Source organism: Candoia aspera, chromosome 3 (assembly GCF_035149785.1).
Source record: "Candoia aspera isolate rCanAsp1 chromosome 3, rCanAsp1.hap2, whole genome shotgun sequence".
Taxonomy (NCBI): domain Eukaryota; kingdom Metazoa; phylum Chordata; class Lepidosauria; order Squamata; family Boidae; genus Candoia; species Candoia aspera.
In genome coordinates this window covers 108,270,405-108,285,499 of record NC_086155.1, presented here as the reverse complement: position 1 = coordinate 108,285,499, position 15,095 = coordinate 108,270,405, and the positions used below count along the sequence as shown (strand labels likewise).

Here is a 15,095-nt window from a genome sequence, read left to right as displayed (position 1 = left end):
GAAGTATTTAAATTAAATGTTTCCACTATTCCAAAAGAGTATGGCCAATTATCAGGAACACTGAAAGGTTAACAAGCTGCCATACCTGGAATAAATAATATATCCATCTATTTGACAATGTGGCAGTGTAATTTTTTTAAATCAGAACATAGCACAGGGGATCTGAACTCCTATATTTAGCAGGTATTATCTGAAATAATCTAAGATGAAATGAACAGAGACAACTAGCCCCTGATCTCTACTTTGTGGCTACCTCATCAGGTCCCTCTGTAACTAAGTACTCTGCCTTCCAAGTCAAAACTGAAGAAATGTTGACTCAAGAATGGAAATACAAAAATTTCTATTAATTTTGAATCATTGGGGGAAATGGTTTTTCAGGGGAATTGAAAAAACAAATTTTGGAAAAAATGAAATAAATGCATGGATGTATAAACTGCCTCCAATGTCTAGCTCACACCATTGTTTTGAAGCTTAGTAAAGGACAGAACAGATCCTCCAACTGCTAGATCAGAAGTCAGCAAGAAGCAAGCCAATCCATCTTTTTTCTGCACCTTTTCATTTCATTTCGTTAAAGCCATAGTTTGCTTTAAAATTTCATTAAGAAAATAGAGCAGGCTGTTTTGGAGCCCTTAATCTATTATGATTTGTAATTTGGCTACATGAGATGTCAGAAATGTTCTTCAATTATATTAGTTGAAGTTAGCCCTGTAAAGATTATTGCCAGAAACTATTCATGTTTCTAGCAAATTCTTACTATTGTATCTTAGCTTAATATTCTAAGATATGAGTAGTTATTTTGCTCATAGAGGCAGCCCATGTGTTCCTTCCCTGGTTGACTGAGCAGTTATGATAGAAAGATTTCAGTTAATCGTACTTCTGCAAAGTACTTCACTGGACCAAACAAGTCAGGAAAATAATCAAACTTCAGAACAGGCACAAATACAAAATCAGCTTCATACTGTGGTTTAACATCCTGATATTTTCTTAAACTGGTGATTCTTGTTTCCTGTTTCATTCACATTGGGAACCTATGATTTTTCAGTGTCTTCTAGTTCAACTGGAAGTGTGAAGGGATAACCAAAGGGACTGTATGTGCTAACTAATTATTAATGCTACCTTTTCTTAAGAAGGTGATACGTAATTGTTTAAATATAGCTGTACATTTTATGAGATACAAATAGATCTGTGTGAAATGCAAAATACATGCTTATAGGAGCCACAGAATTTCAAGATGATATACTTTTGCATGATTTCATTATATAAATTTGGTAAACTCAACCTTTTAAAAACTTGAATAGCTTTAAATTTCATAATTTTTTATATGGGAGCCTATTCATCATTGCTTTGGTTACACTTTGGCATTGTGCATGATATTTCCTATAGCCTATCTTTATGTATGCCTGCCATATAAATGTAGTTCTTACAGATCTAGTTTCTTTTTCTTTAGATGCTTAATCAGTACCCTAAATTGGCATATCCACCAATGGCAGGTCCCAGCAGATTTCCTGCCCCATCTGAGAGCAGCAGGTGAGAAAGCCAATTGCTTTGCTTGTTTTGTTCCAATATAAGTTTGCATTTGATACCAGAACTTGATCTGCTTAATAACTGTGAAGTCTTATACCCAGAAAGTTATACATTGTGCAGTACATTATATGGCTGAAATTTGTAATCTCTTAGGCTAAGAGAATCCTAGACATTTAACAATGTATATGCTGATATCAAGGATTTTAGCTTTTTCTCCACCTGACTTCTTCAGTTTGATTTTACCTTCTAGTAATTTAAATATTTACTCCAGTATATTTTTCAATATTAAACCAATCATATAACCATTAAGCTGGAAGGGTCCATTTAGGCCTTTGAGATCTGACCCCCTGTTCCATGCAAGAATTCAGATTAAAGCATTCCCTGATAGATTGCTGCCAGTCTCTACTTGAATATGCTCTATAAAAGTAATCCCACCTAATAGGGTATTTTGTCTCATTTGTTAACTAACCTGAGTGTTAATTTCTGAGGTTTAAATCCAAATGTGATACATATTTCCTGTTTTTCTAGGGGCCAAAGGGGAAGGGGGCCTTCTTCATGGAACTCAGAAACTGTAGAACGTCCATCCATCCTAAGTGCTAATGAACTCAAAGAACTTGATAAGTTTGATAATTTAGATGCTGAAGCAGATGAGGGTTGGGCTGGTAAGCATATGGATCTTGATAAACCTTGAACTGAAATTGCATACAGAAAAAGTGTTCACCATGCTAATCTCTAATTTGTTACTTTAGGAGCTCAAAGTGAAGTCGATTATACTGAACAGTTGAACTTCAGTGATGATGATGACCAGGGAAGTAATCAGAAAGAACAAGAAAGCAGGTGATGTATTGATACAGAAAATATAAAAATAATCTGCTAGTCTTTGTGTTCTAAATATAATGTTTGCATCAGTTTGCCTTTGTGAAATAGTACATAGCTACCTACCAGGTGTACATATCTGTTTAGCTGTAGTGCTTCTATTTGCTAAATAATTTTGAGCATGTCACTGTTACTTATCTAGCCTATTTCACAGCATTTGAGAACTAGCGTGGTGTAACGATTAAGGTGGTGGACTAGGAGCAGAGAGACCCAGTTCTAGTCTGTCAGCGATCAATGCTCACTCAGTGACTTTGGGCCAATCACCTTCTCTCAGCCCAACCTATTTCACAGGGATGTTGTTGTGGAGGAGCAATAGGTACGCTGCCTTAAGCTCCTGAATAAAAGGCAGGCTACATATCTCATTAATAAATATATTTGTAATCTGTACATGCTTCTCATTATGTTCACTTTGTTTTTCTATGTACCTTGGTTGGTTCATGGTTCCATTTTCAGCTACCTTATAAACCTTGTCAGGGCTGCCTTAGTATTGCAATATTTATGAAATTAGTATAAAGATTTTAAAATGTGTTTGTCATAAAGATTATAAGCAAAATATGTTTCTGTTAATGTGTTTTATGCAGTAATGAATCTACTAAAGATCTGAACAATAAAGATGTAGAAGAACCTAAATCATCTGCTCCTTTGCCATCAGTTGGATCGAAAGGAACATATAACAAAAGCAATCAGTTCGACCAGGTATGTCTTGTTGCTATTTCTTTAGACACCATGTAGTTCCTAAAGAACAAATCGGCCAGAACACTTTTTTCCTCAGCGAAGCACATATGCTAAATGTCTGAATTTGCAATTCTTTTCATGCTACAAGCAGCATTTGCTGTTCCAAACAGAATTCTGTTTCTGTATATCTTTAGTTTGAGAAACTTGCAGTAAAAAAAAAAAGTCTTCCTCTCTCTTTCAGGAGGAATCACATCTGATCTTACTCCATTGATCACTAAAGTTATCAGTAGTCTATTGTGATTAGGGTTAATACTTTCAAAAATGGTTTCCTCTTATGTATTAAACATGCTTGATTAATGTCTTTTTGCCTTCAAATAACCAAAATAAAGCTGCTTCTAATGACAATCATTGCCAATTAAGTATATTGTTCTATTCATAATTAATTAAAGTATTAAACCTTTCATGTTGACTCTTTGTCCAAAAGATTAAACATAATGCATATTTATATGATTAATAGAAATATGAATTATTGAGAGACATTTCTGTTGCTGCTTTTTAGGCTCCAGTTCAAGACATTTCTTTTTGGCATGACCTTTGATTTATGCTTGCTTTTACTATTTAAAATCAGTTACGTTTTGTTGTTGTGTTAAATTTGAATGGTAAATTCTGTTCGAAGTGTATGTATGTGTAATTTTATTTTGTCCTGTATACCAGAGTATCAAGTTGAAAGGTGACAAATAATTTCTTATGTTTAAAAACAAATAATTGTATATGTTTAAATCAATAAATTTTATTTTCTTGATGTATATTAGGGAAAAGATTTCATTTTGCTGCCTTTACGCTCTGCCTCTAAGTAAAATTTAATGTGCCCAGCTTGAAATGTTTAAATTAGCTTTGTTCAGCTTTTTGATTTCATAAGAATATCCATGAAGGTTTTTGTTTTGTTCTGTTTTGTTTTTTAATCCATCAGGGACGTGGACTTCTACCAACACAATCTTCAGTAGTTGAGAGAAGCAGTTCTGGACTTCATGCAAAATCTGCTCTTCAGGTATCATCAGAATGTTGGTTTAACAGAAATCATCTCTGATCCAAATGTTAATATTTACATTCCTTTAACTGTCTTTTTTAATAAAATATTATAGTCTCAGTTGGAATAATTTCATAGTTAGATTCCCCAGAAGTTGAATTTGCATTTTTTTTTCCTTTAAATACCTTTGCTGAATTCATAGGCTAAACTCCAAAATGAATGTATGGGATGTATTTGTGCATCAGTTTTTCTTTTTTTATTGCATTCATTTACTCTGCATTAACTGCTGTGTTGAATCTCTGATCTTAAAATTAGAATACAATATGCTAAGACTACTACTCCTTAAATTTTAGATTTCAGTAAGCCTAAGGAATTAAAAGTTAATTCACGCACAGGGTTCAAAATAATAAAGCTCTTGCTAACAAACATTTTATCTTTAAGAAGAAGGATTATTTTGAGCACCTCTTAACTCTGAAAATGTTTTTAAATATATATATTTTGGGGGGATTCTTTGGTGAAAATAGGTAGAATTCCAGGATCTCCAGCAGTGTTTTTCCATTTATAATTTGCACTACTTATTTTTATTAAACCTGGCCTGAGATTATATGACACACTACTTGGAAGTCTTTCTTCCAGAGTTACTAAGAGAATTAAGAGCCATTTTGCTCAGGTATTTAGGCGGGGAAATTTAATCTTACAATTTTGGTATAGATGTTTACTTTTTAAAATTTTTTTTAAAAATAGCATCCACTTCCCGATCGTATGGCAGGGCCAGGAAGACAAGGTTCCTTTCCTCCTAGGCCAGTACCAGATGAAGATGAGATTTGGAAGCAGAGGCGAAGACAGCAAACAGAAATATCTGCATCAGTAGAACGAGCCCGTAAAAGGCGAGAAGAAGAAGAACGAAGAATGGAAGAGCAAAGAAAAGCTGCATGTGCTGAGAAATTAAAACGCTTAAATGAGAAATTTGGGTGTGTACCAAAACCAACCCGAGAAGACTCATTGAAAGAAAAAGAAAAGATCATGGAAAAAGACATTGAAAAGGAAAAGGAAAAAACTATCGAAAAGGAGAAAGAAAAATCGATAGACATGGAAATAAAAGAAAAAGAAAAAGAAAACCAAGAAACAGGAAAGGAAATAGAAAAGGAGAGAGAGAGAGAGGAGAAAGAAGAAATGGAAGAGAAACCTATAGCAGACGAGAAACCTAAAGCTGAAATTTCTGAGTCTCAGGAGTCTATCATTGCACCAGCGATCTTAGAAAAACAAGAAAAAGAAAGCATCAGTGAGGAAGCGAGAGGTCTGTATCAATTCCTTTGTTAATGTAAAGCAAAGTTGCCATCCAGATATTGTCATGCTTCAGTTTTCAGCATTCCTTGTCTCTACTCAAGCTTTGTCTGGGGCTTTAGCAATATCTCAGGGGAGGCACAGGATCCACACCTCACATTGGAAGCAAGCAGTATGCTTGTGAATGCTAGCATTACAGCCAGATCATTACCCTTGAGTGCTTTGGACGTCCTGAAGTAGGCATTCAGCATTTCATAAGGAGGAGCACAGTTTTTAAATGTGTTTAGAATAGAAGTCATGCAAAATAATGCTTGGAAAGTCAACTACAATATAAGTTGGAACATTTTCTCAGTTTTAGTACCCTACATCTGCAGAGCACCCATATGTGCCAGTAGAGTTTTCATTTGGAAGATCCGCAGTGAATGTTTACAAGTTGAAGAGGCAAGCTGAACTTAGATTAAATACCAGTTTGCCTAATTTGAGATGTAAGCTGCTCTGGTGACAACTTCTTAAAAAAGACTGAAATACATAGTTTTGTTTTCCTCATCAGTTTATCGGTTATTCTTAGACCTAAATCATATGTGGCACTAATCTTTTCTCCCCTTGCCCTTGGACAGATTGTCAACTTGTTTCCACCATACAAGAAAGCAGTCATAATGAAAGAGACAATTCACATGAAAGTGAGCCTGATTCTGGTGCTCAGCCTCGTCCTGCTGTTTCTTCTGGCTATTCAAAGCAGTTTCAGAAGTCATTGCCACCACGATTTCAGAGGCAACAGGTAATGCATTCATCTTAAGCTTTATAGTACATATTTTATTCAATTTCAGTTACAGAGACAAATAAGTGACTAAAGATTGCTTATAACTATACAGGTAATCCTTGCTTAACGACCATTCATTTAACGACAGTCCAAAGTTACGACAGCCACAGAAAAAGTGCTTTATGACCTGTACTTGCACTCGTGACTGTCGCAAACCGTCGCACCACCCCCTGCCGTCATATGATTGCAATTCGGGCACTTGGCAGCCGGCTTGCATTTACGACTAGCTGCAGCATCCTGTGGTCACGTGATCAGAACTTGCAACATTTTTTGCTAGACTCTAGCAAAAAACGTCCTTTGGGAAAACTGGATTTACTTAACAGCCATGGTGATTCACTTAACAACGTCATAAAAATGATCATAAAATCGGGTCCAGTCATGTGATGACTTAATGACTGCATCGCTTAACAACCAATTTTCCAGTCCCTGTTGTTGTTAAGTGAGGACTATCTATAGATACCATGGAACAAGTAATAGCTTCCATGATCCAAAGTTAATATAGCAATTTTATGTTAATTGCTCTTTCTACAGCTGTAGATTATATCTGTGTGCCATTTTCAACCAGAATTTACATATTTATATATGTAAATATATAGATTAACAATGACTAAGGAGATATCCATCCATCCACCCAACCTTAGTCGTAGTTAATGCTACTAAAGTTCCCAGCATAGTAAGAGTTGGAAGTTTGGACACCAAGAAGATTAAATATATACTATTCCAAAACAATGGTAGCTGAAAAAATGTGAATTAAGTATATCAGATGTTTCTAAGAAAGAAACTGTATAGAGAAAATTGTATCTGCTTTTTTGTAGGAGCAAATGAAGCAGCAACAGTGGCAGCAGCAAGGGGTTTTACCACAATCTACACCATCACAACCGTCTAGCAGTCCTGTTCCCCCACCACCACATAGACCATTGTACCAACCCATGCAACCACACCCTCCACATTTGGCTTCTATGGGCTTTGATCCAAGGTGGCTCATGATGCAGTCTTACGTGGATCCAAGAATGATGTCAGGAAGACCTACTATGGATATGTCACCTATGCATCCTGGTATAACTCTTACTGTATGCTCTGTGCAGAACTTCAGTTTCCTCCAGTTTTTCCTGGGTGTCATTTCAATGTCTTTGTACTGCAGGTCATCAAGATGTTCTGAAATTAGTCATTTCAAGGGGCTGTTTATTTCAAAGTGAATATGTTGACAGCTACTGTCATTACTAGAAATACTACTAGTCGCTTGCCAGATGGGCAGTGAAGAAATTTGAGAAATAGATAAATAAATATTTTTCTAGTGGCATTACTTGAAGATAAATGGATAGCTACCAGGCATATGATCTCTTCTGTCGCTGTGCCCCAACTGTGAAAATATGTTCTACATCAAAGTATATTTGTAGGATGTGTGCTTGTTTATAAATTTATACTGTATTTAATGGGCTATAAGAGTAACCTTGAGGACCAAGAGAAAGAGCCTCAATCCAGACAACTGTCAGACAAAAAAAAATTGAGTCCGAGGCAGAAATGTAATTTAAGAAACTGTCTCAGGCTTGATCCTCCCTAGTTCTCTTGTAGAGGAAGGGGGGAGGCACATTTAGACTTACAAAATTTTGTTACTGTAACCTTATAATGAAAGTAGTGTTAGCATTCCTAACCTTGGTTTTCTAGTCTGGTCTGTCTCAAAGGGCTGACAGTTTTACACCTCTTGGCTAAAGGTCAGAAGTATTGGATGCAAATCCTAGTATGCAGCTTATTTTTGAATATCTCCATTTCAGGAATTATACCTCCTAAACCACTTCTGAGAAGGGATCAGATAGAGGGGACAGGAACTGGTTCAGATTCTTTTGATCATGTTGCTCGATCAGCAAGGGAACATACCATACCCCTGGCAGAATCACGTATGATGTGGGGGTCAGAACCGTATACACACACAGATCCTCAACGGACTAGTACCTCCCCCAAAATCCTTGAAGAAACTGTTGATACAAGGTAACCTTTGGGGTTTTTGTGTATAGTGTGGCTTTCTTCTCTGCAGTACTGGCATCCTGTGCATTCAGGCATATCTGTAACTTCCAATAATGTAAAAGTATCAACATATTTTTTCTAATTAATGCTTCTTCCTAGAAATAACTATATTCTTCAGGACAGTTGTCTCTCTTGGACAAGTAACAGAAAAATGTAAATGTAATTCCAGCTCCACTAAACTAATAGAATTAACAGATGGATATTTGGAATGAAAGAGCTGAAACATTGCCCTTGCATTTTTTATTGTGGACTCCTTGACTATTTTCCACTTAAAAACAAACAAAAAATTCATGGAAGATTGTCCACACATCTCCCTCAGCATGTCTAGTTTGACCCTGAATGTCAGCTATAAGATATAAATGACATCTATAAATAGTTTAATTGCTAAAGTAGTTCAATAGTGGACTAAATTTAAACAAATTTTCAATTGCTAAAGTAGTTCAGGAGTGAACGAAATTTAAAGCTCTTACTATGTAAAGGTAGTCCTCGTTTAGAGACCACAAAGGGACCAGCAACTCAGTCATTAAGCGAAGCAGTCGTTAAGTGAATCCGTGACTATGTTTATGATCTTACTTCAGCTTTCCTTTGCTTTACAAACCTCCGCAAGTCATAAATGCAAGGATTGGTTGTAAAGTTATTTTTTCATCACTGTCATAATTGAACAGTCACTAAACAAGGACTGCCTGTATACATATTTAGAGTTATGTTCATTTTAGCAGCTATTTCAGTTTCTTTCAAATACCTACCCACTGGGTTGCTAAGTGAGATTTACTGTATTTTTAGATATAACAGTATTCTAAATGTTGAAAATCTCTATCACAACCCCCCAAAAATCTCTCCAGAACTAATTGGGTTACCAATTGATACCTTTGAGTATACAACAAATAACCCACATTTGAAGCATGTTTTTATGTTTGATATTGTTTAGGAAGATTGATAAGATTTCAGCTGAAAATGTGGCTTGTTTCCATTAGGTCTGAGGAACTTTTGGATCAAGAGCAAATAGCTGTTCAAGCCGTCTACTCAGGAGAAGAGAGTCAGTTGGATCCCCATATAAAGACAGACTTCCTCAAAGATTCTGAGGATGTGAATGCACAGCAGACTTCAAGCAGGTCTTTAGAAAATACACAGCCTCATCAGTCAGACACATGTCCACCAACAGTAAGTTTCGAAACAACTGCAGGAAATGTTTCAGAAAGCTCCAAAGAAGAGCAAGTGCCTATAGAAGAGAGTAATTCTTCTCTGAAGAGGAGCATTTCTCATGGATCTACTCATTCTTTGAAATCAGAAGAGCCAGGAAGTGATACACAGGCAAATGTTCCCAAAATAAACAACAGACACATTGAAACAAAAGAACCACTGCTTGAAAGAGTGGACAGCAAGCAAAAAAAGGAGGTGTTTACAACTAGTAGGTTGTCAGAGGGACCAAAACCTGAAAAGCTTTTTAAACCTAAATCTGAAACTAGGTGGGGTCCAAGGCCAGGATATGGCAGAAGAGAGGAAGGTAGTGACAGGCCAATGAGAAGATCTGGTCCTATTAAAAAGCCTATTCTTCGTGATATGAAAGAAGAGCGTGAACAAAGAGAAGAACGTGAACAGAGGAGAGAACGAGAGGGAGAAAGACTGACAAATGAGAGAGTCAGCAAAATTGAGAAAAGGGACCAGCCTCAGATGTTAATTTCCAGATTAGAACCAGAGAAGACCACTACAGATGGCAAGAAAACATTGCAAAACACATCACAAGCTTCAGAGGGTACAGACAGCCCCACAGAGTCTGTAATGACACCCACTGTTCAGCAGCCTCTCATTGTGCAGCAGGCAGCAATAGTACTTCCTGTAACTCAGCAGCCAGCTACAATCCAAACACCTTCACCTTCAGTTCCACAGCCAGCCAGTCCACAAACTGCAGTTGAGGCTCCACCACTTACTGTACAACAGTTACCAGTTCAGCAACCTGTCAGTGTAAAGGAAGAAAAACAACCAGAAAAAATAATTAGCAAAGAACGAACTGTAGAAAGACCTGGTATTGAAACCAGACCAGTAAAAAGAGAACCTGGATTACCTCCCAGAACGTACTGGAAAGAGGGTAGGGACTGGTTCCCAGACCAAGGATACAGAGGGAGAGGACGTGGAGAATATTACTCTAGGGGGCGCAGCTATAGAGGTTCTTACGGAGGCAGAGGTCGAGGTGGGAGAGGTCACAATAGAGACTATCCACATTACCGAGATACTAAACCTAGAGTAGAACATGTCCCTTCTGGTCCTCTTAGGCAGAGAGAGGAGAGTGAAACCCGTAGTGAGAGCTCTGATTTTGAAGTTGTTCCAAAACGGCGAAGACAAAGAGGCTCAGAAACTGACTCTGACAGTGAAGTACATGAAAGTGCAAGTGACACTCTTCTTTCAGACAAGGACAGCTTAAGCAAAGGCAAACACCCGAAGAGAGAAGAAAGGGCAGATGTTAAAAAACCTTCAAAAGCCCTGTTATCTTTCAAACCTGAAAATAACATTCGAGGGGACCATAGAATTGTAGATAAAACATATGTAAGGGATGATGAGAATAAGACCAAACCAGGTTTTCTTCCTAAAGGAGAACCTTCTAGACGTGGCAGAGGGGGGATGTTTAGACGTGGTGGCAGAGATCCAGTTGGCCGCCCACCTCGACCATCTATTCTTAGGAGACCAGGATACAGAGAGAATCTGTGGAACCCTAGGCAAACAGAAATGTCCAGAGTTGAAGATGGAGAACCACAACGAAGGCATGAGCACTATGGCCCTATACAGTTGGATAAAAGACCTCCTGCTAAGTTTGAGAGGAAATTTGATCCTGTAAGGGAACGACCACGAAGACAAAGGCCTGCACGGCCTCCCAGGCAAGATAAGCCACCACGCTTTAGACGTTTAAAAGAAAGAGAGGCGGCATCAAAAATAACTGAAGTCACAACCAGTTCATCATCAAGTGTGGCAGTGAGTAATGCTGTTAATGAGCAGCCAAGCACTACTTTGGAGGTTTCCGGAAGTAAGACACCTGACTTGTCCAATCAGAACTCTTCAGACCAGGCAAATGAAGAGTGGGAAACTGCTTCAGAAAGTAGTGATTTCAATGAGAGACGTGAGAGGGATGAAAAAAAATTAGCAGACATCACAGCACAGGGAGCTGTTAAGACAGGAGAAAACACATTAATTCCCAAAAGAGAAATAGCTAAGAGAAGTTTTTCCAGTCAGAGACCTGGGATTGATCGGCAGAATCGCCGTGGCAATAGTGGCCCATCCAAACCTGGACGAAACTTTTCAGGGCCAAGAAATGAAAGAAGAAGTGGCCCTCCAATAAGACCTGGGAAAAGGGGGTAAGTATATTTGCTACAAGAACCTAATTTAGAAGGCTTCAAATAAAAGCCAATAAAATAAAAAGATATAATTTTACTTCACTGGAATTTTAAATGATTCTTTAAAATAATGTGAAGTTAATGCTTCATGTTTGATTCATAAACGTTTCAGAACATGCAGGAGCATGAATGCAACACTTGACTGTAACTCATTAAAGCAGCCACATCTGTTTCCCAGGTTGTGCAGTTGCAGTGGAATTTTCAGCACAGCAGCTGCACAGTTCTGAGAACAGACATTGCTGAGTCTATGTAACGACTCATAGATATACTGTGTTCACATTCCCATGAATTCTAACTCTTTGGTTTTTTAATCAAATCCAAAATATTGCACAGCGCTGAGAGTTACTTCTTCCATGGTAAGTTTTTGGCTGTCCAGTTAAAAATAAATAATTTAGTTTACTTGAAATAGGACAGGACCTCTTCACAGTTGTCTAGTGATTTTTATAAAATACTTCATTACTGTCAGTCTAGTGGAACACTAGTGCAAAAGTGCAGCTTCTGGGCTGCAGGTTGACCACTGGGAGGGAAGAGTAGATGTGACTCTCAGGGCACTCTCCCTCATAGCCATCTCCTTTCCAGCTATTGCATTTTCCACCCACTCACTGCCACATTTTGCTCTGCCATTTCTCTCTCTATGAAGGTGGAAGGAAAGAGGATTGGAATGGCGGAAATTCTTGAAATTGGATGAGGCCATTAAAACATCAAGTGTAGTTTTCTAAATTAAAACATTGTGCAACATACTCATCATCTCAATTCCAGTGGAGTCTAGGTGGTTTATTGATATTAAAATATCCCAGGCAAATGTTGGGTTAGGCTCCACTTGAACACATCAGACAGAGCAAACCCACCATCTTTCTGGGTAGTTGGCAGTTGGTACTGCTGTCAACTGCTTTTATGATTAGGAAATGTTTTCTGTTGTTCAGTGTGAATCTATCTTCCTGCAACTTAAATTCCTGCATGCTGGTATGATAGAGATCAGGTGTTGACTTGCTCCTGTATGATACTAAAGAAGCTGTATGACACTTCTGAAGGAGCTCCTGTATGACAGTTCTTCAGAGTGTTATCTATCACATCCTCCCTCAGCCTTCTATGAATTGTGTCCAGAATTGAACACAGTATCAAAGTAAGGTCTGACTAACTCAGAACCATGTGGAACTAATACTTCCTGTGATTTGGAGGTTATATTTCTGTAGATACAATCTAAAATGCATTTGCTTTTTTTTTTCTTTGCTTTTTTTTTTGCAGCCATATCACTCTGCTGATTCATACAGTTTGTAATCAATTACTGTTCTTTAAAAACACAAGTACCGATCAGGCCAGATCTCAGACCATTGTTTTTTCTCACAGTGTTGAACCAGAAAAACCCAAGCCAGAGGTGGCATTAACTCTCAGAACTAATAGCTCTTGACATTAGTCCTCTTTTAAAACTGCCCAAGTTAGTGGCCCTTTCTCATATTGTGGAATATGGTTGAACTTAAATTATTTTTAGCTAACCTTCAGACATTATGAAGAGGTTTGACCCTCTTAACTTGTCTTTATAGTCTGTTTTTTATCAGAGCCCTAATTTTTCTGCAGTTTTTCCTTTTGTAGAAAAATGTTGGACCCAATTTCAAAAAATTGACTCCACAGTAGTTTACAGAAAAACAAAAATCCACAGTAACAAGCAATAAGACACCCATAGTAACAGGGCTCAAACAAAGTGAGCATGAAAACATCTGCAGTAGGTTTAGATATGAGTCCTAGGCTGAAGAGTTTGTTAAAACATTTAAGATGTCAAACAATTACAAAAAAAAAAAAAAGATGGCATCCATACACTAAGGAAAAGCCCTATGGAAGAGCTCCATCTTCAGTGTTGTGTTGTGTTGTGTTGTGTTTTGTTTTGTTTTGTTTTGTTTTGTTTTTAATGTTGTCTGAGAGTCAGATGTCAACAGGGAAGATGTTCCAGAGGGTTGGTGCTATAACAGAAAAGCAGCAGCTGACAAAACCTGTCAGAGGTAGGGCTGCAGTTTTTCTCAGGATGATCTTGTTGGTTGAAATAATTCTGACTGGAGAGATCCAAAGCATTAGAACTTTATAATAGTGAGGCATCAATCAGCACGAACTAGGATTGATCCAAGATTTTAGGAAGTCAGAAAATTATGTGAAGTGTATATGGAAGTTACCTCAACCAACCAGGAACACTTTTTCCACAGATTTGTTTCACTGAGGTTATGTGAGTTCTGCGTTAAGGAAATGATAGCGCCATTCTTTTTTATCAAGAGGGCAGGAATGGACCATGTCCAATATTCCTCAAACCATCACAATTTATTTCCCAAATCCAGGCACATGGAAGAAAGGCAGAATGGTCTGTCAGTCAAAGACAAGGACATGAAGATTCTTGGAGTACCAGTGAAGGGCACTTAGATGCCACATTGATCCCTTGTGCAGTCCTTTTTATTGAAAGTGAAGGAGGTCCCAAGAACTTCTGTGTCAAAAGTGCTGAGGCAGCTCTGAGGAACTTTGAAATTTCAGTCACAGCTTTCAATTGTGAATTTCATTTTAATAGGCAATCTCTATTTACAGAGAAGAGATAGCAGGTTTGGATGACATGTCAAAGGGCATTAAACATGATTTTAGCACTATCGCTCTTTCAGCTATTTTGCTGACAGATTCCTCATTAGGACAAATAGATGTGTTTGAATTTCATGCTACTGTCACCGGAATTGTAGCCATAGGAAACCCTTAGTGATCTGAAATCTTAACTCAGACTGATTAAGCCTTCTCAGGATCCAAAAACTTTCAGGCTGAGTTTTCCTTAAAAAAACAACCTCATTTCTTAGAAGAAAGATGGATGCTCTGGGTACGACAGCCTTTTTGCGCACATTCATTTTGCCACACTTGGAGGCAATTATCAAGTAGTGCAGCTTCAAGGATCAAGGATCCTGCTTGTTTTTTTCTGACTCTAATGCCATAATTAAGATCCTGTTGGTTATAGGGAAGGGAATAATCCATAATGCCATCCAAAAGTTGCCGAAAAATTGTAGTAAGACGTTTTCTTTTTTAACAAAACTTGGAATAGTAGTTAGGGATTTAATGATATTACATTCACTGTCATGCAGTAAAGAAAGTACAATATTCCTTGCAATAAGAAGTTATGTAGTATATTCATTTGTTCACTTCTATGCTATCTAAAAAAGCTGCTTATGTTTCGAAAGACTTCTGGAAATTTTTAAGAAGCACCACTGTTTATTTCATTTCTGCCATATGTAATGTTAAGGATTTTTTTTTCACTTTTCTGTAAAATTGGTGTACAATCAACCATGTCTGCATTTTTATCGAAAGACAAAATATTTCCTGTATGAAACTGCATTATTTTTCCCTATGAGCTAAATGTAATGGTTTTCCAGAAAGCTCTAACTTGAAATAATTTTTTTTAAAGTGATAGATTCTGTTAACCAAAATACAGTATTTAATAATCGCCATTAAACTACAATAAGTATATTTT

The 15,095-nt window shown here is 37.4% G+C and overlaps 1 protein-coding gene across 9 annotated transcripts in view; it reads left to right on the top strand.

Moving 5' to 3' along the window:
- PRRC2C (proline rich coiled-coil 2C) overlaps positions 1-15,095 on the top strand; it is an 81,743-nt gene that overhangs the window by 22,569 nt on the left and 44,079 nt on the right. For all 9 annotated transcript variants that reach the window (XM_063298546.1, XM_063298543.1, XM_063298541.1 and 6 more), the window contains exons 7-16: positions 1,448-1,527; positions 2,053-2,186; positions 2,274-2,361; positions 2,982-3,096; positions 4,046-4,123; positions 4,847-5,399; positions 6,004-6,164; positions 7,022-7,262; positions 7,979-8,192; positions 9,203-11,572. In XM_063298546.1, coding sequence (XP_063154616.1) covers positions 1,448-1,527; positions 2,053-2,186; positions 2,274-2,361; positions 2,982-3,096; positions 4,046-4,123; positions 4,847-5,399; positions 6,004-6,164; positions 7,022-7,262; positions 7,979-8,192; positions 9,203-11,572 — 4,034 coding nt within the window. The remainder of the gene's footprint in view (positions 1-1,447; positions 1,528-2,052; positions 2,187-2,273; positions 2,362-2,981; positions 3,097-4,045; positions 4,124-4,846; positions 5,400-6,003; positions 6,165-7,021; positions 7,263-7,978; positions 8,193-9,202; positions 11,573-15,095) is intronic.